At 43.6% G+C, this 24,437-nt stretch overlaps 1 protein-coding gene across 5 annotated transcripts; it reads left to right on the top strand.

Moving 5' to 3' along the window:
* The first annotated feature begins 9,714 nt into the window (after nt 1-9,714).
* SDR42E1 (short chain dehydrogenase/reductase family 42E, member 1) lies at nt 9,715-23,582 on the top strand. Of its 5 annotated transcripts, none has more exons than XM_007994186.3 (3): nt 9,715-9,833; nt 20,292-20,385; nt 20,953-23,582. In XM_007994186.3, the coding sequence occupies exons 2-3, from the start codon at nt 20,318-20,320 to the stop codon at nt 22,064-22,066; spliced, it is 1,182 nt and encodes a 393-aa protein (XP_007992377.3). In that variant the 5' UTR covers nt 9,715-9,833; nt 20,292-20,317; the 3' UTR covers nt 22,067-23,582. The 5 variants fall into 5 exon arrangements, with proteins under 5 accessions (XP_007992377.3, XP_007992378.3, XP_007992379.3 ...); XM_007994187.3 differs by having other exon boundaries at nt 9,735-9,912; XM_007994188.3 differs by lacking the exon at nt 9,715-9,833 and adding an exon at nt 9,969-10,258.
* The last annotated feature ends 855 nt before the right edge of the window (nt 23,583-24,437 follow it).

The raw sequence follows: 24,437 nt of genomic DNA, 5'->3' as shown, positions 1-24,437 counted from the left end.
ATTCTCTTTTAAGTAAGCAGCTAGAGTTTTCCTGGCCAACAGTGGACTGGCCCAGCATTCAAGTTCCCTTCCTGGGAGATTACAGGGAATATTGAACTTACCCCATGTGCCAAATAAATGTGGTAATGGCCATGTCAGTCGGGTTCTCCCAATTTCCTTCTGGATTAGGTCCCTATTTACCTGCCCCATCTCCTCTGTTGCTCCAAGTCACACTCCTCTGTGCCCCAACTTCATAGAAACACTCATGGGCCCCCGACACCCCAGCTCCATCGTGTTTCATGGCGCACTGCTCCCTCTAGCTTTCCTGTCTTCCGCTACTGCCCCTCGTACTCCAAGACTCAACTCAGATACCACCTCCAAAAGCAAGCCTTCTCTGATCCCTCCACAGTCTCCAGGTTGGGATAGGGGTCCCGTTTTAGTTCCCATAGTCCCCTGGGTTCTCTCCATCATGGCACACTAAACTTACGGGACTGCAATTCCAAAAATGTAATGGGAAAGCAGCTCTCCCGGGGTGTCTGTTAGGAATGCTCATTCCTGGCACCACTGCAGGAAAGTCTATTTGAACATTTGGGAAGTGGAGTCCAGGAAGCTGCACATTTAACACACATCCCAGGTGATCTGTTGCAAATGGTGTAACGAACACATTTTGAGAAATTCTGTTATCGTGCAATTGCTCACTTACTTGACTGAACCACACTAGCCTCGGAACTTTCTGAAGGCAGAGAATGTTTTATTCACCATCATCTCTGCCTATAGTGGCCAGAACACTGCCTGGCATGTAAACGGCACTCCATAAATATTTGTTGAATGCAGGAACAGGTGCATTAATTCATTAGCCAATACTCCCATTTTCACTATCTCCTACATCAAGTCTTGCATTAACGTGTGTCAGCTAAGTCATCACATTCCTTGGTTGGAGTTGATCTTTATAACCATTCGGTGGGGTTACTTGGGTTTTCTCATATTAATCAGAAGTTACATTTATCTCTGATAATATAAAATATGAATAATTCTAACTTCATCAGCAATTATGTTTAGTTGGCACACACTTTCAAGGTTCAGAGTCTTGGTGTGCCATAAAGAGTTTAGAGTTCTTGCCCTAAATAGCCTGCTGCAGCTTATAAACTCCACTTATCTGCCGTAGTTCATGTGGCCACCTCCCTCAGTCCAAGAATAAGTGCAATGCAACCCCTTTTACCTTATTGTGGCAGGGGGAGGCACAGTCTGTAATCCCAATAATACAATAAACTGACCGACATTTGTATGGAATCAAAAGAATATTTAACGAGTCTGTGTCGGGTGCCATGCACCAAGCCTTAGCATCCACAGAAGCCATTCTGGAACAACTTCCTCCCCTCCTCGGCTCATTCCTCCCCTGTGTCTCCCCTGGCTGCGGCATCCTGGTTGTCGTCAACCATTCCAGGCAGGAAATGGATAGGCAGGAAACCTTTCCGCTGGTATTTTTTTCTCTCTCTCTCTCCTTCCACATCCCCAAGGCCCTGTGGTCCATGCTGTGTTTGGTCCCCATGTCCTCCCCTGCATTGCCCCATTTCTTATCCTGCTCTCTTACCCAAGGCTTGCTCTTAGCATCATCACACCCCACAGGCCTTTGGGGAGTAGTGCAGGGAAGAGGTGGTTCTGGACCCTGGGAAAAGATAGAGGGAGTGAGAAGGCAGCACTGAGGTCTGTCCTCAGGATGATTCCCTGAGAGATTCTCAAACCTTGTAGACTGTCCAGATTAACATGCTGACCCTCTGGGATGTCACTCTAGTCAGGAGGCCATCAGGAAAATGGAAGGGTCAAAAGGAATGGAAAGAGGGAGCGGGTCCAAGAGATTTTGCAAAGGGAAATTAAACCCACCTTGGAATGAAGGGAAAGAGAGGGCATGTCAAAATGGTACCACCATTGCCAAGTGTTCCCAGAGATAAGGAATTCACTTTTGGACATTAGGACAAAATAAATTGGGCCATCCCCATTAAAAACTTTCCAGCGTCAAGTTCACATTTATTGCAGAGTCCTCAGCCCAAGATTCAGAGTTGAAACCAAGAGAATTGAAGTGAAATGATGTAGCTGTTAAAAGAAAGGCTGAAGGCTGAATCTTGGGTTTTACCCAGTTGCGAGCTAGGAAGAAAATACAAAGGGGTCAATAAAAAGAAAACAGAGAAGGAGGGAGAGGAGAATGAAGTAGAAGTGAGAGGAGGAGATGGCCTGCCGAGAGTAAGTGAGAGAGTGTTAGTTAAAGGAGAAAGAATCCCAGCACTTCGGGAGGCCAAGGCGGGCAGATCACTTGAGGTCAGGAGTTTGAGACCACCCTGGCCAACATGGTGAAACCCTGTCTCTACTAAAAATGCAACAGTTAGCCAGATGTAGTGGTGTGCACCTGTAGTCCCAGCTACTCAGGAAGCTGAGGAAGGAGAATTGTTTGAACCTGGGAGGTGGAGGCTGCAGTGAGCTGAGATCATGCCCCTGCACTCCAGCCTGGGTGATAGAGTGAGACTCCATCTCAAGAACAAAATAAAATAACTAAAGGGGAAAGCGTCTACAGGAAAAGGGGAGAAGAAACACTGTCAGCGACAGAAAAATTCAAACACATGACAGACAGCAAAGGTGTTTTGCAAAAAGGAAATTCTAAAGAAATGATAAATTTTAATTTGTCTTACATAACTGAATCCCTAATGAAACATCGGTGGTAGAATTGCATTTAGTATCAGATAATGAACCCATAGCATCCACAGTACTGCTTTTAGTTTTGTAGGTGCATCTGAATAACATTTAAGTTGCTTTCCAAGAAACACCACCTGAATGTTCCTTACAAACAAGGACGAGAAATAAAGGGAACCTCATCTCCATACCACGCACCACCTATTAATATTATGTTGCACTACCATGGTCTCTGGGGGAGCAAAAACATTTGGGTGTGCTGTGGGTTAGGTAAACACCCACTAAATATTGATGCATGCACAATTAGAATGACTAAAATAATTCTGGCATAAAATTACCCTAGCAGTCAGGGAAGAAACAAAATGAAGTAATTTGATCGTGAAAATTAATACAAGTCGACTCTCAGTTTTCAATGCAGCTAATTGAAAGCCACTTATTATTCAAACCTCATTTTCCCTCCTGGTTTGTACTTTTTTTTGCGTTGCCCTGAGAGAAATGAAGGCAAGAGGAGGGTCCCAGGGGCAAAGCTGTCATATTGAGTTAGTGAAACAAGAGATTAATGTTTATTTTTCTAATGCAGTGGCGCCTCATCTTTTAGTCACATTGATGTTGCCCCCTATGACACACATCCATGGACATGTCCAAGGGGATAGGCCATCCTCTCCCATTCAAACAGCATTGAAATTAGAATGAGACTGACGTTATTGTAGGTGTAATCTTTTTTGTGATAGCTTTATTAATATCTAATTCACATATCGTACAATTTACCAATTTAAAGTGTACAAATCAGGCCAGGTGCAGTGGTTCACGCCTGTAATCCCAGCACTTTGGGAGGCCGAGTCAGGCGGGTCACCTAAGGTTAGGAGGTCACAACAAGCCTGACCAACATGGTGAAACCTTGTCTCTACTAAAAATACAAAAATTAGCCAGGCATGGTGGTGGGTGCCTGTAATCCCAGCAACTTGGGAGGCTGAAGGAGGAGAATCACTTGAGCCTGGAAGCGAAGGTTGCAGTGAGCTGAGATGGTGCCACTGCACCCCAGCCTGGGTGACAAGAGTGAGACTCTATCTCAAAAAAAAAAAAAAAAGAGTGTACAAATCGATGGTTTTTCAGACTTGTGCAACCATCATTATGTTTCACCTTAAAAAGTAACCCATTAGCAGTCACTCGCCATTGGACCCCAAACCCCCTAGTTTTCAGGAGCCACCAGCTTTCTGTCTCTGAGGGTTAGCCTATTCTGGACATTGTCTACAAGTAAAATCACACAATATGTGGCCTTTTATGAGTTGTTTCTGCAACTGGCTAAGGAAAACATGAGTGAAATGTTTTCATGGTTCATCCATGTTGTAGCATGCATCAGGATTTCATTGCCTTTTCTGGCTGAATCATATTTTATTGCATGAACATGTCATATTTTATTTATCCATTCAACAGTTGATGGATATTTGGGTTGTTTCCACTTTGGGGCTATTATGAATAATGTTGCTTTGAACATTCCTGTACAAGTTTTGCACATGTAATCTTGAATGTGAGCTATAACAAGAACATCTAACATTGTCCAATAAGTGTCTGTAGGGAATATAGGCACCATCTCATTTCATCTGCTCAGTACTCCAACATGCAGAGCCAGGGTTCAAATCTCCATCACTCTGACTCTAAAGTCTGTGCTTCTAGTCTCCTTGTTTCATTTCCTCTAAATCTAAAGATTAGAAAAGGGAAGTCATTCATTATTTCAAGTGAATTATTTTCCTATAAGTAAGACATTAGTTATAACATTAGTTATTCCAGTGGTGCCCCACTTCCTTTCCCCTACACTTATCTGTGCATGCCTGCTGGACTTCCAAATGTTAGAACCTTCATGGTTTTATGTTGCTTTGTTATGGAGAAACTGGAAGTGATGGTGAAGAAATCCACTCCATGCATACTTTCAACCAATAAGCAATGAGTGTTAGTGAATAAATAGTGAACAACCTCAGCCAGCAGATAGAATAACACTGAGAAAGGTGTTTACTGCATTTCAGAGTTTCTCCAGAAGGATTCAGTTTATGGAAAGATTTTTTTTTTTTTGGAAGGAGGGTCTCGCTGTGTCGCGCAGGCTGGAGTGCAGTACAGTGGTGCAATCTTAGCTCACTGCAACCTCTGCCTCCCGGGTTCAAGCAATTATCTGCCTCAGCCTCCCGAGTAGCTGGGATTACAGGTGCCCGCCGCCATGCCCAGCTAATTTTCATATTTTTAGTAGAGATGGGATTTCACCATCTTGGCCAGGCTGGTCTTGAACTCCTGACCTCCTGATCCACCCGCCTCGGCCTCCCAAAGTGCTAGGATTACAGGCGTGAGCCATCGCGTCGGGCCAGTTTATGGAAGGATTAAGCCCCCAGCAGGATTAAGCTTGGTTGTCCTCAGTGATACCTGATTTCCTTCCCTTCCCTGTCTCACATCTCCACCCCCCTACAGGTAGTTTCTGGGATGACCTCCAAAATAAACTACTTGCCCTTGAATCCTCATCTAAAGGTCTGTTTCTGGGAGAACTGAAACTAAGACATGGTGGTTATTTCTCCCAGTTGAATCACACCAGAATTCCTTGCAGAGACTATTCTGAGACACATCACTCCCTCCTAAGAGGAGGTCCCACATCCAAGAAAGAAGTATTAATGGGTTTGTGCATCATTTTCTGAAGGGGGTTTAAAAGAAGCAGGTTGGGAGCAGATGTCTCTTGGAGGATCCAGTCATTATGGAATAAGTATCTTTTATATTCAGTTTGCTGAAGACCAATAGGTTATAGGCAATACAGTGGATGATAAACATAACCACTGCAGTTGTAGTACCTAGGACTGTCTTAACTCTCACTGCATTGTCCCAGCACTTAACATGATGCTTGATACAAAGCAGGTGCCCAATACATGCTGACTATCATTTAATAAAGTTATTCTTTACACACCAGTGAGAAGAATACATCTTTTGAGTCTTCCATCTTTGAATACATCATTCTTTCCTGGCACATGTTGTTCTACTGTCTCGCATTAGGATAAAGGCTAGACTGCTATTAAAAAAAAAAAAAAAAAAACCCTCAAAACACAGTGGCTTAATACAGAAACTAACACACGTAATAAAATTGTAAAAAACTAAACACAGACACATACACATACAAGTGAGTACAAGTAAAACAGGAAATGTGAATAAGATCTATCAGCTGTATCAATGTTGATATCTTGGTTGTGATATTATACTACAGTTTCAGAAAATGTTATCATTGGGGGACACTGAGCAAAGAGTATGCAGGAGTTCTCTTACAATGGCATGTGAATCTACAATGATCTCAACAAAACTTTTTATTAAAAATGTATAGTATCATAAATAACAGTATAGGTAATCTAGAATGGTGAGCCTAGTGAGACAGTTGTACTCCACAAGGTCATTCAAAGACCCAGGTTCCTTGTATCTTGTTGTTCCAATATCTCATAGGGGTACTATCTTCACCTACAGGGCTGGAGCTGAGTCAAAGCTCAGTGTCAGTCCATAGGAGGGGAGAAAAGAGAGAAATGAATTTCCTTTTAGGCATGTGATGCAGAAATGGCACATATCACTTCCACTCACATTATATTAGCAAAAACTTAGCCACATGGGCACATCTAGCTGCAAGGGAAGCTGGTAAGTGGAGCTTTTATTCTGGATGGTCATATGCAAGTACAACACTATTATTATGGAAGAAGGGAAAGACATTTTGAGTAAGAACTGGCAATCTTCCACAAAGCACAAACTGATTTTGTTAATTGGCATAGTGAGGTATTATTTGGTGTGTGCCAAAAATCCCTTCTTTGGGGAAAACCACATCTGACATGTACTATACTAACCTTTCTCTATCCAGAGTCTAGAGATAAGGAGAGAGGACTCTATGATGTCTGAGGCTCGACAGCTAGATCCACCTTTTGAGCTTCCAGTTACAGGAGCCAAGCATCCCTACTTTTGATTTATCAATATTGGGATGGATTTCTATGATTTGCAACCCAAAGAGACCTGATGAACATAGTTGGTATCCTGACTCCTCAATTTCTGAAAACACTGAGACATGAAAGTGGCAAATATAAGCTTTACTGTCTCAAAGGGTCCTTTGTGTCCTTCTAGGAGAGCCCCAAATGCTTGAGCACTGAACACAGAGCCCTTGGCCAGGACACTCACAATAACATGTAGGTTTAGTCAGCACTATTTAAACACTTAGTTTAATCAGTACTGAGAGAAGCAAGGGTAATAATAATGAGTTATTTCAGAAGTTTTTAACAGGAAAAAAGAAAAACCATTGACCCAAATAGTATGCTTGATAATTCTTAATAAGTGCTATAAATGCTTCTAAAAGAATATTAAGTTGCTTAATTGCTGAATAAATGAAAATATAAACATTATGTTGCTTGGAGAGTTCTTTAATATGTAATGGGGAAAACCATTTTATGAAATGTACTGCATGTGATAAATGCTTGTTTTCTTTTCTAGAATCAATTATTGAAACCATTAACCACTGTTTAAATATAGCTCAATTTTTTTCTGTTTATTCCCCTTTATATATTTTTTATTGGTGGAAAAAAATAGGTTTATGTAGGAGAGAGAGCTGCATAGTGAAAGAGATGGAATATGAAGGATATGGGAGTCAGAAGCCTTGGCTTTTAATCACAGCTCCGTCATTTACTAGTTCTGTGACCTTGGGTAAGTCACTTAAACTCACCTGATTTCCAGGTGCAGTGTGGAACTATTACAAAGGCTCTCTTACCCACCTCAGAGAATTGTAGTGGTCCTACTACTAAGTCATAGCAGTTTTAGGGCAGTGCTTATTAGCCTTTACTATACATAGGAATTACCTAGGAAGTTTGCTAAATGCAGATTTGTATTTATTAAGCTTAGAATGGGATCCAAGACCCAACATTTCTAATAAGCTCTCAGGTGATGTTGATGTTACTGGTCCATACTTTTGAATAACAAGGTTCTCATGTGACTGCTAAGCTTGCAATAATTTCCCCAGTTCTTGTGCCCTTTTGCCACAGCTGACAATGGTAGAGGTGATTTCTGATCCAAGCTGGGCCAAAAGGAGGTCTCATTTGCTAGCCTGAGATTTTGAACAGGGACGACCAGAAATGCGACATATATTCACTTGCTCATTCATTCACCAATAAAAAAAGATCCTGTCTCTATACCAGACACTATAGTAGGCAGTGGAGAGACACCAATCAAGCAAGCAGGTCTCTGCACTCACGGAGCTTTCATTATAGTAATATGCAAGATAATTTCAGATGAATTAGTGCTGTGAAGAGATTGAAGAATTTCAAAGGGATGCAGGAGACTTGAAGTGAAAGTGTTGTGGAAAGCTAAGCTCTTACTTTCCCCTCTGTAGTGACCTTGGCAGGTAAGAGTTGAACATGATGGCTTAGCAAACGGGTGAAGCCTGGATCCCTGAGTGGTTATGTGGAGCACAGCACTCTTCCCGTCCCTGCAGACTGAACTAAACGGTGATCAGAGTGAGAAATAAAATACTTCACACCTGTGAGGAATTTTGACAGCAAACTGATCTTTCTAAGATGAATCCACTGCCTGGATATATTATTGGGGGAAGACAATACTAAACAAATACTCATATACAAACTCACGTTGAAGTTAATTTCTTTCTCCAGTCGTTTCTATCTTAGATCTCTTGGTCAGACCTTTATAAAATCAACTCACTAAATCATGATGGAAGCTAAGGAAGCAATTACATTACAGTTTGTAATTTTCCTTTAAAACATGCCTGCTTATATTTTAGAAGAGTCCTTGGTGGCACAAGAATATTAACATTTAAATTCACCATTTCTCATGTTTATCCACACACTCTAAATCTGGGTATCCTTCAGAGGATCCTGTAATTCCCCAAAGGAAATCTGTCTTCTTTACTACATCCTCAGTGGGTCTTTTCTTCCTTAGCTGCTGGTCTCAAGAGCATATAGCTGGTCTCTCAGCCCCTTGAGTACTCTTCCTCTTCTCTTCTAGTTTTTATGTATCCTAAGCAGCCACTGCAAAGCTGTTCCTTAAGACTGCTTAGTACAAGAAGTCTGTTATGAGTTATGCCTGGGTAACAGGTGAGGACAAGACAGGCAGGAAAGTCAGGGCATCCTATGAGAGAGGCCAGTGCCAGGGACTGGCGCTTCTTGCTTTCTTCACGGGGCCTTCATTAGTTTTTATATCCTAGGACTTGAGTTTGTCCTTGTAACTGTGTGTGCTTAGTGAAAACTGAGTGGTAAATCATTCAATTGATATGAACCTCTTTGAGTACGCATTTGGGACAAGTTCTATCGGTAAGAGCAGCATATGAAGTCAAAACCTCCATCCTCCAAGACACCAAAATGAAATCCTCCCCAGCCAGGGGTCCATCCCAGGACGCATGTCCATACACGTGTAAAGTCTGCAACTATCCACAGAACCACATTCATGATAAGGAGACAAAAGATGGGCCTCAAAAGTAGACTTTTGAGTGAGGATGCCAACTTTCTGCATTCCTTGGTTCATTCAGCGACAAAGATTAGTCTTGGCATTACTGCCTGCTTGGCGACCAGAACAAAGAGAAATAAGGAAAATTAGGGACACAGGAAAACATATGGGCACACATAGATGTGGAAACTCAGAGATAAAAGAGACTTAAAGAGATACATGGAGAGTGAATATTCTGTCGCCTTTTAGAGCCTTATCCATCATCCATCCACCCAAGCAACGCTGACCTGAGCGCCTATTTATCAGACACTGTGCTAGGCCTTGGGAATAAACAAAGATGGAGGTGAAAGTCTAAAACCAGACATTGGAGGTGGGAAGAGCAGTTGACGTGGCCCTAACAGGTTCCCACCACGGCGGAACGCACAGACAAAGCAGGTGGGGGAAGATGTGGCCCTAAAAGGGTTCCCGCTACGGCGGAACGCACAGCCAGGGAATGTGGGGGAATTCAAGGAGCGAACCTCCTGGCGCCCCAACGTTGGTAAAGGTGAACGAGACACCTGCGCATCATAGAGATGCCGAGACCTCCAGGCTTCCTAGAGAGGCCCGGAAGTGGCTCCGGGAGGCCGGTCCGACAACTCCGGCTCCCGAGCGGGGACGGTGCGCAGTTAGGGAGGCCTGGGCCTCCCCGCCTGCCATAGTCTGTCTGCCGCGCCCTTGTTCCTGCAGCTGTGAGTGGGCTTGGGCTGGGGTTGGGGGCCGCCGCCCTTCTGCGGGGACCTTGGGCCGCCTTGGCCTGGAACGCGACAGGTGGAGTTCCCGGGGGTGGGGGACGGTGATGAATGACTGAGCAGGGTGGCGGGAAGGAGCATCCCCTTTCAGGTGTCTTCCTGATCCCAGGGGGCCGGGCGCAGCTTGGCTTTCTAGAATGTCGCCAAGGTCTCAAACACTGGCTCTCCTCATTTTTTGTTTTTAAGGACAGCAGGCCCCAAGCTCCGACCTGTCCACAGGTGTTTGGCTATACTTGATTCCTATGTTTGATTTTCTGCACACTTTGAGGGAACGATTACCTCCTCTTTATGACGTGGTTCTAGTTTCCCACTTAAAATGGCAGTGACAGGTTTCCATTTAAACTGCATGTGTTTGTTGGGAAAAGGTAAGTAGGTTGAAACAAAACCTTATAGGCTATCATAGTACCAGATGAACCAGACAAGACAGAAATTGTGGAGGTGGAGTGAACCCTGAAAATCTGAGATAGGTCTCAGTTAATTTAGAAAGTTTATTTTGCCACCGTTGAAGACATGTACCCATGACACAGCCTCAGGTGGTCCTGACCACATATACTCAAGGTGGTCAGAGCACATTTTCGTTTCATACATTTTAGGGAGACATGAGACAACAACAGATGTAAGATGAACATTTTTTCAGTCTGGAAAGGCGGGACAACTGGAAGCAGGGAGGGGGTTTCCAGGTCATAGGTAGGTAAGAGACAAATGGTGGCATTCTTTTGAGTTTGATTAACCTCTCCAAAGGAAGCAGTCAGATATGCCTTTATTTCAGTGAGCAGAAATATATGAATAGAATGAGAGGCAGGTTTGCCCTAAGCAGTTCACAGCTTGACTTTTCCCTTTACCTTAGTGATCTTGGGGCCCCAAGATTTATTTTCCTTTCACAGTGGTAGGATAATGACCTAAGTGAATCTGCATTGTCCCAGCCTTAGTGTGCGGCATTACACGTGGTGGTTGAGAGTTATACAGACCCAGCTTCAAGCCCTAAATCCTGCCCAGCCACTTATGACCTGCATAATTTGTGGGCAAGGTTCCTAACCTCTGATCTGTTTTCCTCATTTCTGAAAGCTGATAAGACTAGTAACTACCTCGGGAGATTGTCCTGAGGCTTAAACGCTAAACCTTTAAACTACCTGTATTAATCCATTCTCATGTTGCTAATAAAGACATACCTAAGACTAGATAATTTATAAAGGAAAGAGGTTTAATGGACTCACAGTTCCCCATGGCTGGGGAAGCCTCATAATCATGGCAGAAGGCAAAGGAGGAGTAAAGTCACGTCTTATGTCTTGCATGGTGGCAGGCAAGAGAGCTTGTGTAGGGGAACTCCCCTTTATAAAACCATCAGCTCTTGTGAAACTTATTCACTGTTGTGAGAACAGCATGGGAAAAACCCACCCCCGTGATTCAATTACCTCCCACTGGGTCCCTCCCAGGACATGTGGGAATTATGGGATCTAAAATTCATGGTGAGATTTGGGTGGAGACATAGCCAAACCATATCCTTCTGCCCCTGGCCCCTCCCAAATCTCGTGTCCTCACATTTCAAAACCAATCATGCCTTCCCAACAGTCCCCCAAAGTCTTAACTCATTTCAGCATCAACCCAGAAGTCCACACTCCAAAGTCTCATCTGCGACAAGGCAGGCACCTTCCACCTATGAGCCTGTAAAATCAAAAGCAAGTTAGTTACTTCCTAGATACAATGGGGGTACAGGTATTGGGTAAATACACTCATTCCAAAAGGGAGAAATTGGCCAAAACGAAGGGGCTACAGGCCATGCAAGTCTAAAATCCAGCAGGGCAGTCAAATCTTGAAGCTCTAAAATGATCTCCTTTGACTCCATGTCCCATATCCAGGTCACACTGATGCAAGAGGTGGGTTCCCCTAGTCTTGGGAAGCTCCACCCCTGTGGTTTTGCAGAGTACAGCCCCACTTTTGGCTACTTTCAGGGCTGGCATTGAGTGTCTGCTGCGCTTCTAGGTGCACGGTGCAAGCTGTTGGTGGATCTACCATTCTGGGGTCTGGAGGATGGTAGCTGTCTTCTCACAGCTCCACTAGGTAGCGTCCCAGTGGGGACTCTGTGGGGTGGTTCGAACCCCACATTTCCCTTCCACGCTGCCCTAGTAGTGGTTCTCCATGAGGGCCCCACCCCTGTAGCCAACTTCTGCGTGGACATCCAGGAGTTTCCATACATCCTCTGAAATCTAGGCAGAGGTTTCCAAACCTCAGTTCTTGACTTCTGTACATACACAGGCTTAACACCACATGGAAGTTGCCAAGGCTTGGGGCTTGCACCCTCTGAAGCCACAACCTGAGCTGTACCTTGGCCCATTTTAGCCACAGCTGGAGCTGCTGGGATACAGAACACCAAGTCCCTAGGCTGCATAGAGCAGGGGGGCCCTGGACCCAGCCCAGGAAACCATTTTTGCCTCCTAGGCTTCTGGGCCTGTGATGGGAGGGGCTGCCATGAAGGTCTCTGACATGCCCTGGACACATTTTTCCCATTGTCTTTATGATTAGCATTTGGCTCCTTGTTCTTTATGCAAATTTCTACAGCCAGCGTGAATTTCTCCCCAGAAAATGGGTTTTTCTTTTCTATTGCATCATTAGGCTGCAAATTTTTCAAACTTATACTCTGCTTCCTCTTGAATGCTTTGCAGCTTAGAAATTTCTTACCCCAGATACCCTAAATCATCCCTCTGAAGTTCTAAGTTACACAGATCTCTATGGCAAGGACAAAATGCCATCAGTCTCTTTGCTGAAACATAACAAGAGTCACTTTTGCTCCAGTTCCCAAAAAGTTCCTTATCTCCATCTGAGACCGCCTCAGCCTAGACTTTATTGTCTGTATCGCTGTCAGCATTTTGGTCACAGCCATTCAACAAGTCTCTAGGAAGTTCCAAACTTTCCCACATCTTTCTGTCTTCTTCTGGGCCCTCAAAACTGTTGCAACCTTTGCCTGTAAACCAGTTCCAAAGTCACTTCCACATTTTTGGATACCTTTACAGTAGCACCGCACTACCTGGTACCAATTTACTGTATTAGTCCATTCTCATGCTGCTAATAAAGACATTCCCAAGACTGGGTAATTTATAATGGGAAGAGGTTTAATGGACTCACAGTTCCACATGCCTGGGGAGGCCTCATAATCATGGCAGAAGGTAAAGGAAGAGCAAAGTCACGTCTTACATGGCGGCTGGCCAGAGAGCTTGTGTAGGGGAATTTTCCTTTATAAAACCATCAGATCTTGTGGGACTTACTCACTATCACGAGAATAGCATGGGAAAGACCCACCCCCGTGATTCAGTTACCTACTACTGGGTCCCTCCCAGGACATGTGGGACTTACGGGAAATACAATTCAAGAGGAGACTTGGGTAGAGACACAGCCAAACTATATCACTCCCTAACCCATAATAAATAATAAGTGTAGCCATGGTTGTTGCTGGTTTTATTTTAGGGAGGAGGAAATATGATCAGAGAGGTTCAGTGAATTGCCCAGGGTCACACAGGGAATTGGGGGAACAGCCAAGTCTGATTCTCAGATTTCCAAACTGAGAGTCTCTGGGAACTGCAGGGGCCGCAATGAGGTTGCAGAATGTGTTAACAGTGAAAGCCCTCACAGGACTCAGGTCAGTACCCAGCACTTCAGGCAGGGGCTCTGCACAGCCTCAAGTGCTGCTGCGTTAAGGTGAACTGTAGAGTCAGATGCACCTGGGTTATTGGTACGGCTCCCTGCTCTACCATTTGCTAGCTGTAGCACTTGGAGTTAGGCACTTTGTGTCTCTGAGCTTCAGTTTTCTCATCTGTAAAATGGAATTAACAAATTGGTACTCATCTCAGAGGTATGTGAAATAATTCCTGGACAGAGTATTGCAGAATGCCTGGCACAGAGTAAGTGCTTAATAAGTGGCAGTTGATATTACTTCAATTACTTGATATTACTTCCATGTATAGATGTGGCAAACTGCTGACTTAGTGAAGAGGAAAATACAAGTGTAGTACTCCTTGCAGATAGGACAGAAAGAGGCATTTGAAGAACTTGCAAAATGTTCACCCCATTTAGATTTACTGGGTCTACAATCTGCTAGATATTCCTTGTCCCTACAGATATTGCCGGTCTGTGCTCACATGGCATTTATACGATAGCTTGGGAAACAGATGGGAAATACCAATTATAAAATTATTTCATTTCTTTTGTCATCAGCATTGTGGAGAATTGCAAGGCTCTTGTGCCATAGATATCTAGGTAGAAGTTTAGGTAGCCGAACAAGATTTGAAACACCTCAGATGATGACCCTGAATTACAGACAGCTGTCCTGCTACCTACTTATGTTCAAAACCCTGCATAAATACCCGTATCTATTACCAGTATACTGGTTTTTACTTAACCCTATACCCTTAGTTAATTTTCTTCCCAGGTGTTTTGGCCTTTTGGATTTTTTTTTTTTTTTTTTGGATGGAATCTTGCTGTGTCATCCAGACTGGTGTGTAGTGGTGCAATGTCCGCTCACTGCAACCTCCATCCCCCATGTTCAAGCGATTCTCCTGCCTCAGCTTTCCAAGTAGCTGAGATTACAGATGTGCATCAGCACGCCGGGCTACTTTTTTCTGTTTTTAGTAGAGACGGGGGTTTCAGCATGTTGGCCCAGCTGGTCTCTTAACTCCTGACCTCCAGTGATCCACCTGCCTCAGCCTTCCAAAGTGCTGGAATTATAAGCGTGAGCCACTGCGCCCAGCCCCTTTTGAATTTTATATGTCACATCTCTTTTATCTGTATCAGAATTCTTCTCCTTATCACCCCTAACTGCATATTTATTTTTATTGTTTTGACTTCCTTATACTAAACACAAGTAGATAATTTTCAGATCATGCATGGAATTTGAACAGCACCATTTCATAAGCCCTCTGGTATCAATATATTTGCCAGATCTTGATATAATAAGAATATAGTTACCTTTTACCTCTGGTCAGCACTTGTACAGTGATTTAAAGCACCTAATCATGGGGTTATACTACTTGGAGATATTTTTTATATCTCTTAAAGTAAATATCGTAAGTTTTTATTTTTATGGGAACCGTCTTAAATTGTCTCTGTTCCGTAGTTTCTATTGGTGAAATGCTAATGACACCCATATTTCTATATTGCATTATAATACCAGAGGGCTAGTAACAGATCATCTTGAATTCCTAGGGATGAAGGAACTGTGTGCGTAGTTGAAGGTTCTTATTTCTGATATTTAGCATTTAATTAGGTCTTTTAAAATGTAAAGTACTCCCAGTTGTCTTTTACTAGTTTTTTCTCATAACTTCCCTTGAGATGTCAACATTATTCCCCTCACTTTACCTTAGTAGTCTCAAGAGGTCAGGTGGATTTTAAATTTAATTTTTTTCCTGTTTGTATTTAAGCTTTTTTTTTTTTTTTCCTTGATCATGTGCTTAACTTTAACCTGTATCCACCAAAATGACTGCTCAGGTCAGATGTAGCCCTCCCCACCGGGGAGAGCAATTACTGAACAAAGCAACATTTTGGAAGAACCTTCAAGCACTTACCATTATAAAGGCAGGTCTGAGTGCCCAGCCCTAGAAGGAATCAGACAGAAACTAATTAATAAAACAGGAGCCACAGAGTAGATGAAAATCAGGCAGCTGGCTGAAGAACAACTGTATATTCTCTTCTCCCTTCTGGCTTAGCATTCATGAGAATTTTGGGTGGGGGCAGGTCTGCAAAATGCATTTGCTAAGATTTTTCTGTGCTTATCAATGTTGAGGATCAGGAAGGGAGGAGGCGGCTCCCAGCAGTGCAGCAGATGGCTACGATCCTGTGAAGGCTTTACTGGCCTGGTGGATAAGCTTTTTCCTTGCTGTTTATTTTGTTAAGTTATTAATTTTTCCTTACCTTTCTCTTCTGACCCCCCGATCAGATCAGTTATACAAGTTTTTGCCTCAGATCATTCTGAAACTAGTTGGAAGGTAATGGAGTAGCATCACTAGGCCTGGCAGGTTTCTGAAGCAGTAATAATCCGAAGTTGTATGTTCTTTACTTGATTAATGTGCACATGAACCATGATTGACCTGTGGTCTTGTGACTGGACTGGAATGTGTAATTTTAAAACCAAAGACTAATTAAAGATAGGTATTTCCGTTGGAATTTTTTAATTGGACTGTTGAAGGCCTTGTCCATTTTCAGAATTCCTTATGGTGGAATTCTTACAGAGATATTAAGAAGATCTTAAATCGTTATCTGGCATCCTGTTTGTCAAAACTTTCAGCCAGACAAGAACATTTCCAAAGCCTACTGTTTCAGTTAATGACATCGCCTTCCTCAGAACATCATCTGGGTGCAGCATGCTGCCACCTCCTGCAGTTGTTCGCCAGCCCTCGCCCTGATTTCACCTGAGCACACTGGCCTTTTGTCCTCACTGGTAACCCTCTAGCCTAGAGCCACATCTCCCTTCCCTGGACCCTGGCCCATTTCCTCCTCCAGGGGAAGCCTCCTCTTTCACAAGTACTAAGGTGGCCCCAACAGTTCCTTTCTGTAAACCTACAAAGGCTTCTGTTGTCTGCAGAATAGAATTCAACTAGCCAGGCATGGTGCACGCCTGTAGTCCCAGCTACTCAGGATGCTGAGGTAGGAGGATCTCTCGAGGTCGGGAAATCAAGGTTGCAGTGAGCCGTGGTCACACCTCTACACTCTAGCCTGGGCAACAGAGTGAGACCTTGTCTCGAAAAAAAAAAAATGGGATTCAAACTTTATGGAAGGGGACAGAAGCCTGTCTCCAGGTTCACCCCAGGCTGTCTTTTTACCCTCAAACACCAGCTCCGTGCTTCTGTTTGCACACCAGCCATGGCAGACTCCCCATGTTAGCTGCCCAGCACAGCCTTCTCTGCCTCTGATCCATTGATTCGTGGTTCATCCTCACCAGTGATAACCCTCCTCTTAGCCTACCTAGATCCTCCCATGGGCCCTGTGGCACTAAAACTCACTCTCCCATGAACTCTTCCTGATCTGCCCTGTCAGAATCAGTCTCCCTACACCTCACCTTGGTGTTCCCACTGCACTTTGTTTATACCAACATTAAAACAGTAACTTTATTTTCATCTTTTTTTTGCCTTTTCCTTTTGATATCTGTAGAAGCCTCTTTCTCATTTGTAAGCTCTGGAAAGCAGGACCTCTGTCTCATTTGGGTTTGTAGCTTTCATTCCATAACCCAGCACTTTTTAGGAGATATGTTATTGTTAAAATGGCAGCATTAATGTCATGCAGAACAGTGACTCTTAAACACTGCAGAGCCCTGGGTAAAGTAATTTGTGCCCATCACAATTTTACTAAATTGGATATATTTTAGAGTGTTCAGAATAATCCATAGATTCAACAAATATTTATTGAGCATCTACTATGTTCTGGATTCTAGTAGGGACACCCCAGAAGACAGAGGGCCTCAGTTCTCATAGAACTTAACATTCTGTGGGAAGGAGATCAATAATAAAAAGTAAATAGTTTTAGATAGACAGTAAAATGTTCCATGAAGAAAACAAAGCAACATTTAGGGTACAAGCAGCTCTGTTAGATAGGGTGATCAGAGAAGCCTCTCTGAGGACTTGTGAGCAGACCTAAATATTGAGAAAGATGCTGCTAGAAAAGGACCTAGTGCACGATGTGTCACACTGAAGTGAGAACAGGAGGCACTAATGAGGTCAGCATCTTCAAGGAAAGGAAAGAAAGTCTGTGCAGTTGGAGCATAGAATGCCAGTGGCAGAAGAGTGGGAGACTGTGACCAGGTCATGGAGGTGAACATGTGAAGTCTGTACTGAAATATCAGTAACTGATGTCTACCATGTTGTGAAACTGTTTGTCATGAAGGGTTGTGAGTACACTAAAGAATAGAATTGACTGCATTTGGTTTTATGACCGCTTTCAATCCAAATGGGAGTGTTCTGCACTCAGAAAACAATAGAATCACAAGGTCACTGTTAGGTACATTGAGGGAGTGCTGGCACGTTCATTCTTAATGAATTTTCTTGAAAGCACAACCATGGCAGTTGCATAATGGAACCTTGGGAACTCATCAGTCATCCTCTGCCCCATTTTGCTCAGTTTCCCTAGTATTTCTCACTCTTCTCCATACCGTCAAGCCACTGAGACAGTCACTTGCTGAACCTCGTCTTCACTTGTCACACTGACCGATTCTGCATGAGTGCTCTGATTCGTTTCATTGGCAGTCTCATGCACTCACACAGGTGTCCAGAAGAACTTACAAAACTCTTTGTAACCCTGTGCTTTTGAGAGATCTAATCATGGTATATGGAAATGTGATAAGCTAGTTGAATCTCTAAACTCTGGAATGTGAAGAAAAGTCTACTCAAGAAATGACATCTGTGGAGTGCCCATACGGCGCCAGGTGTTTTGTTGGACATTTTTTGCACATTATCCCATGCAGTCTTCATGCAGGCTTATTATCAGCTCCACTGTTAGATGAAGCAGCAGGTTCAGAGTCTTTAACACATGTGGTAAACACACAGTCCAAAATCACACAACTGGTAAGTGGACACCAAAGTCCATTCTTTTTCCATTTAAGACTGTGTTTTAGTGGTTAAGAGTACGGGCTCCTGGGGCCACACTGCCATCGGGTGTGAATCCAGGTAAGTTTGGGCAAGTTTATTTACTGTCTCTGTGCTTTATTTTTCTCAGCTAAAAAACAGGATCTAATAGTACTTTCCTGGTAAGATTATTAAAATGATTAATTGGCTAACATACACGTAAAGCAGTTAGCATGCTGCCTGGCCCTAGTAGTAAGCACTAGGTATGGGTTTGTCTTTATTATTTCCACTGTACCATGCTACCTTTTTAAAAACCTTAGCATTTCTGTAACATAGCACAACACACAGCCAGACAGAAGAGAAAAGTGAAGTCTAGAGAAGTGTCTTGACCAAGATCACATAACCACTTAAGAGCTGAGGCAACACGCCTTCACTGTGTATTCCTGTCCCCCTTTTTTTTTTCTTTCTTTATGCATGTACACTGACTCCACACTCATAGCCTCTCTGCCATACAAGCTCTTCATCCTGCCTAGCCCCAGCCTCTGCTGCTCCCGCTCCCCTCCCATCTCCACACTCTTCCATGTTGAAGTCTACTTACATGGTGCAGTGACTGCAGTTGTGGGTGCCTGGCTGGGAAAGAGAAATGGTAGGGCTCTTGATTGCTTGCAGTCTTCATGCCTAACCACAGCTCTGAGCATCTGTGTTGACTTGAGCGCATGTGTGGGTGTGGGGGTGTGTGTGTGTGCACGCGCCCAGTGCCTTTGAGGACCTGTATGCTTCCTGTTCCATTTCTCTCCCTATTTTTTCTTTCTTTTTTTTTTTTTTTTTTTTTTTTTGAGATGGAGTCTCACTCTGTCTCACTGGCTAGAGTGCAGTGGCGAGATCTCGGCTCACTGCCAGGTCCACCTCCCAGGTTCACGCCATTCTCCTGCCTCAGCCTCCCGAGTAGCTGGGACTACAGGTGCCCGCCACCACGCCCGGCTTATTTTTTGTATTTTTAGTAGACATGGGGTTTCACCGTGTTAGCCAGGATGGTCTCAATCTTCTGACCTCGTGATCCGCCCGTCACAGCCTCCCAAAGTGCTGGGATTACAGGCGTGAGCCACCGCACCCGGCCTCTCTCCCTCTGACATGGAAGGAGCTGGGTATCTTAGTTTTTGCTTATTTTGTTTTGTTTTTGGGAGAAGGGGCATTGGAGCCTTGAAAGAAATACAGGGAGGGCCACAGAAGAAGAGGGAGAGAGAAGTGGGACCCCTCAAAGGCACTGAGCTCTTGTACTTTAAGTACCTACAAGATTTGCAGTGGGGGAGGTGCGGCATCGTTTGCTACATAAAGGAGTTTTTCCCCATATATATATTTTTTTAAGTATAGGGCTAATAAAGCAGTATTAAGCCATACTGCAGTGTGCAATTTTACAGAAAAGATGTTGGGAACTTCCTTTAGAGTGCTCTCTAATTTTCTGATGCATGGGGGGCGGGGGTGAAATGCCTCTTCCTACTAAATTTGAATCAATTCTTTTCAAAAAGGCTCTAACCATTTTCAAGAATTAACAATAATGCCTTACATTTGAAACATTTTTTGTGTTTCTCAAAGCACTGCCAATTACATTATCTTATTTAACCTCCACATTAACCTTTTCAGGTGGGCAGAGCAGATATTACTGTCCCCATGTTACATCAGGAGAAATTTGAAGCCCAGGAACTGAAGGGAAAGTAGCTAAATGACACAGCTATGACTAGACCCAGGCCTTACCTTTTCATTCTACTACAGCATATTGACTTTTTGGTTTTGTTAGCTCAAAATTAGGGAGAATGATACTTGCATCTGGATCAGTGACAGTGATGCATACTTCTTACAGGTCCAGTTATCTTTTGACTGCCACATATGGACCCCAAAATATCTCAAAAGGAAACTGTCCTCATTACAGGAGGTGGTGGCTATTTTGGTTTTCGGTAAGTATGTCTATAAAATATACACATGGAATTATTTTACTAGTAGTTGCCAGAAGCTTTCAATTCTGACAACAGAGTAGACTTTTACTTGTTTGTATAATGTCAAACTAGAAATGAACTGTGTTGCCCACTGCTCAGATACTGCAGTTGAGAACTACAGGTATATTTCACTTTAAGAAAAATTCTTTATAAAGCTGTGAAATTGGGAGGGATGACTATTCACATCACCAAAAACAATTTTAAATCATAGCTGTTCTTTCACAGTTATGTTATTATTCTCAAATATTCCAAAGAATAGATAGTGGGCCCTAGAACCAAAGGGAAAAAAATGCCACCATTCTTTGAAGATAAAGCCTCTCTCTTTGTAATTTAAGTAGATGAGAGGATTCTCACTTTTGAAAATTTGAAGAAGTGAACCTTGCACCAAAGAACACGCATAGTGAGGGGCTCAGGATGAGCCAAGAAGACTTGGATCAGCCCCAACTTGACTGGTAAATTAGTTTATACACTTCCCCTAGGCACAGCTTAAGAGTAACTTGATGCAACGTTTACCGTTTCTCATTTCAGCCTGGGCTGTGCTCTGAACCAAAAGGGAGTCCACGTGATTCTGTTTGACATCAGCAGCCCTGCTGAAACTATTCCGGAAGGAATCAAGTTTATACAAGGAGACATCCGCCACCTGTCTGACATAGAGAAAGCCTTCCAGGATGCAGACGTCACTTGTGTGTTCCATATTGCCTCTTATGGTATGTCAGGGCGGGAGCAACTCAATCGAAACCTGATCGAAGAAGTCAACGTTGGGGGCACAGACAACATCCTCCAGGCTTGCCAAAGGAGAAGGGTGCCCAGGTTAGTTTACACCAGCACTTTCAATGTCATCTTTGGAGGTCAAGTTATCAGAAATGGGGATGAATCTCTGCCCTACCTGCCTCTTCACCTCCACCCTGATCACTACTCTCGGACAAAGTCTATTGCAGAGAAGAAGGTGCTAGAGGCGAATGGTACACCCCTGGACAGAGGCGACGATGTCTTAAGAACCTGTGCTCTGAGGCCAGCTGGCATCTATGGGCCTGGAGAACAAAGACACCTTCCCAGAATAGTCAGCTACATCGAGAAGGGTCTGTTCAAGTTTGTCTACGGGGACCCGAGGAGCCTGGTTGAGTTTGTCCACGTGGATAACTTGGTGCAGGCTCACATTCTGGCCTCAGAAGCCCTGAGAGCTGACAAGGGCCATATTGCCTCTGGGCAGCCCTACTTCATCTCAGATGGTAGACCTGTGAACAACTTTGAGTTCTTCCGGCCTCTGGTTGAGGGCCTGGGCTACGCGTTCCCATCTACCCGCCTGCCATTGACCTTGGTCTACTGCTTTGCTTTTCTAACAGAGATGGTTCACTTCATTTTGGGTCGACTCTACAACTTCCAGCCCTTCCTCACTCGCACTGAAGTTTACAAAACTGGTGTCACACATTATTTTAGCTTAGAGAAAGCCAAGAAAGAGCTAGGTTATGAGGCTCAGCCATTTGACCTCCAGGAAGCAGTGGAATGGTTTAAAGCCCATGGTCATGGCAGAAGTTCTGGAAGTCATGACTCAGAGTGTTTTGTTTGGGATGGGCTATTGGTCTTCCTCCTGATTATAGCAGTTCTCATCTGGCTGCCTTCTTCTGTGATTCTGTCACTGTGAGGAAGGGGCCAGAAATAAGGTGATCACAGTTGGCCGAGATGGTTCTCAAGAAACATGGGTTTTAAAATGTGTACAGTGATATCTGTTACCAAACATTGGCTCTTCAAATTGCTACTTATGAATAGGTTCTTGGATTGAATCTTTATTTCTTACTTCCTTGCACTAAGCCAGATGGGAATGGAAAAAAAGAAGCAGAGATTAGTTTGAAATTTCATTTCTTATGTCCTTCTGTTTTAGGTGGGTAAAATAGAAGTCAGTTTGGAGCCATAGAAGTAGGCTTAGTTGGGTTGGGGATGTCTGTCTTGAATTTCTTAGAAGGCAAGATATACTTATTTCCGTTTTATGCACTCTGCATCTACCTAAAACCTCTGACTGATGTGGGAATGGCAAAACACTATCAGGCTTGAAAGCATGTGAAAAACACCAAATTGGCCCAGATGCCTAACAGAGCAATCCTCGAGGGGTTGGTGGCTATTGCTGGAGAGGTATTAGCTATTCACAGTGTCCATTTTAGGTGTTAACTTTCACCCTTTGTGATATCGGGCATTATGCCTATGTGAACACATGGTAATGTCTGATGTTTAGGCCTTTATCCTACCTCATAGGATTCTTTTGAGGATTAAATTAAAGCATACAAAGTGCTCCTTAACACACATAGCCATTCTTTTTATCAGAATTGTCATGGTACATTCCTTATGAGGGCTTTCTTCCTCAGTGTTCTCTTTAGAGGGCTGTTATTACTGGACTTTCTGGAATGTCTGGGTGTGCCCTCAGAGCCTGCAACAAGTGTATTTGGATATACTCTAAAGTTTTGGCCTCCAAGAAGGCGAAAAGGAAGCAACTAAAAATCTGATGATTAAGGGAGTCAATCAAGCTGATGCCATTTTTAGTTTAAAAAATGAAGCATAGCTCTAAACTCATAGACTGGTTTTCTTACTGGGAAGAAGTTTGCCTCTCTGAAGACAGCTTCCAGTGAGGAATGTGTTGAACAGTGGCAGCACTGTCTGGCCACCCACGAACTGTTACCGATGATCCAGTTACACTGCTGCATAGGAATCCAAGTGGAAAGAAGACAGAGTCCATGTGGAAATCCAGAGTCCATGTGGAAGTCCAGAGTCCATGTGGAATCCAAGTAGAAAGAAGACAGAGCCATGTCTGTCCATGGCTCCAGCTACAGAAAGGGTAACATGAGAACATTACAAGGGGGACACATTACTTTGGAAAGTTCTGCTAGAGTTACTCTGAGAGTACCTACAAATAGATGAGAAATCCCTGTTGAATGCTGCCTGGATGTTTTCAGAAAAGCTCTGAACTTGATGTCAGAACACCGACACCATGAATATCATGTGTGGCCTTAACCAAGGAACAGAAGCCCTTTAGAACTTAGCTTCCTCACTCGGGACCTGGGACTGACTGCATTTGCCCTTTCTATAAACCCACCCACCTCATAGGGTTCATTGGGAGCATAAAGCAAGATGTGGTGAAAGTACTTTTAATATAAATTGCAACATCAATATGAGGTGATGGTAGTGGTTGTTTTTAGGAACATGTGTTTGGAGTCTTTTCTATCATAAAGAACCTTTTGCATTAGCCTGAGGTTAACGCATATGAGCACCTGCCGTGTATTGTTCTAGAACTGCTTGAATATCCTCATCAAGTGACAAGTGGTTTCCCCAGAGCAGGTCATCCAAGACAGCAGGGTGGAAGCTGCATTGTCCTTTATGACTTGGCCTCAAATGTCACAGTGTCATTCCACAGTATATTGGTTATGCAGGTCAATCCTATCCGGTAGGGGAAGGAAATACACAAAGATATTTCCGTATTTTACCAGAAGATGGAGATGGTCAAAGGCAATCTTGGAGGCTGGGCTCTTGGCCTTATATGAGTCATCCTTCCTTTTCCATGAAAGGTTGCCCACATTTCTAGCTACATAGCTTTCTCTGCCTGCTTCCTGCCAGAAGGATTTTAGGGGCCAAACGGCTTTGTTAACATTTTGCACTATATTCCTTTCCATTGAAGCTGGCAGTGGTGCTGGGAACATTATTTTGAATGTGTCACCTGAGTTTTATTGCAGTTCACTCACAAAAGCCACACCCACAAATCTCTGAGGTAAGTCCTCCACCATGAGCTTTTGCTCAGACTGCCAAGGGACAATACGCTGTGCTTCTTAGAAGCCTTATTGTCTGAACAGCTCTCTGGGGTGCCACACCAGGCCTTTCTGAGATCTTAAAAAGATACTATACTCAAGCCACAGCCATGCATTGTCATTTCCACGATCTCATGTATTTACACAGGTTAGCCATATTCAGTGTGGGAGGAGACTACACAAGGACATGAATACCAGGAGGTGGTGTCATTAGAGGCCAGCGTG

The sequence above is a fragment of the Chlorocebus sabaeus genome, chromosome 5 (genome assembly GCF_047675955.1).
Source record: "Chlorocebus sabaeus isolate Y175 chromosome 5, mChlSab1.0.hap1, whole genome shotgun sequence".
NCBI lineage: Eukaryota > Metazoa > Chordata > Mammalia > Primates > Cercopithecidae > Chlorocebus > Chlorocebus sabaeus.
Note: the sequence above shows the minus strand (reverse complement) of the source record. Positions and strands in the feature narration are given on the sequence as shown.

Excerpts from the sequence above, each read along its gene's own strand:
- SDR42E1 (XM_007994186.3), top strand. The coding sequence starts at position 20,318 with ATGGACCCCAAAATATCTCAAAAGGAAACTGTCCTCATTACAGGAGGT. Across the intron at positions 20,386-20,952 it reads GGTGGCTATTTTGGTTTTCG|CCTGGGCTGTGCTCTGAACC; the intron begins GTAAGTATGTCT and ends TTCTCATTTCAG.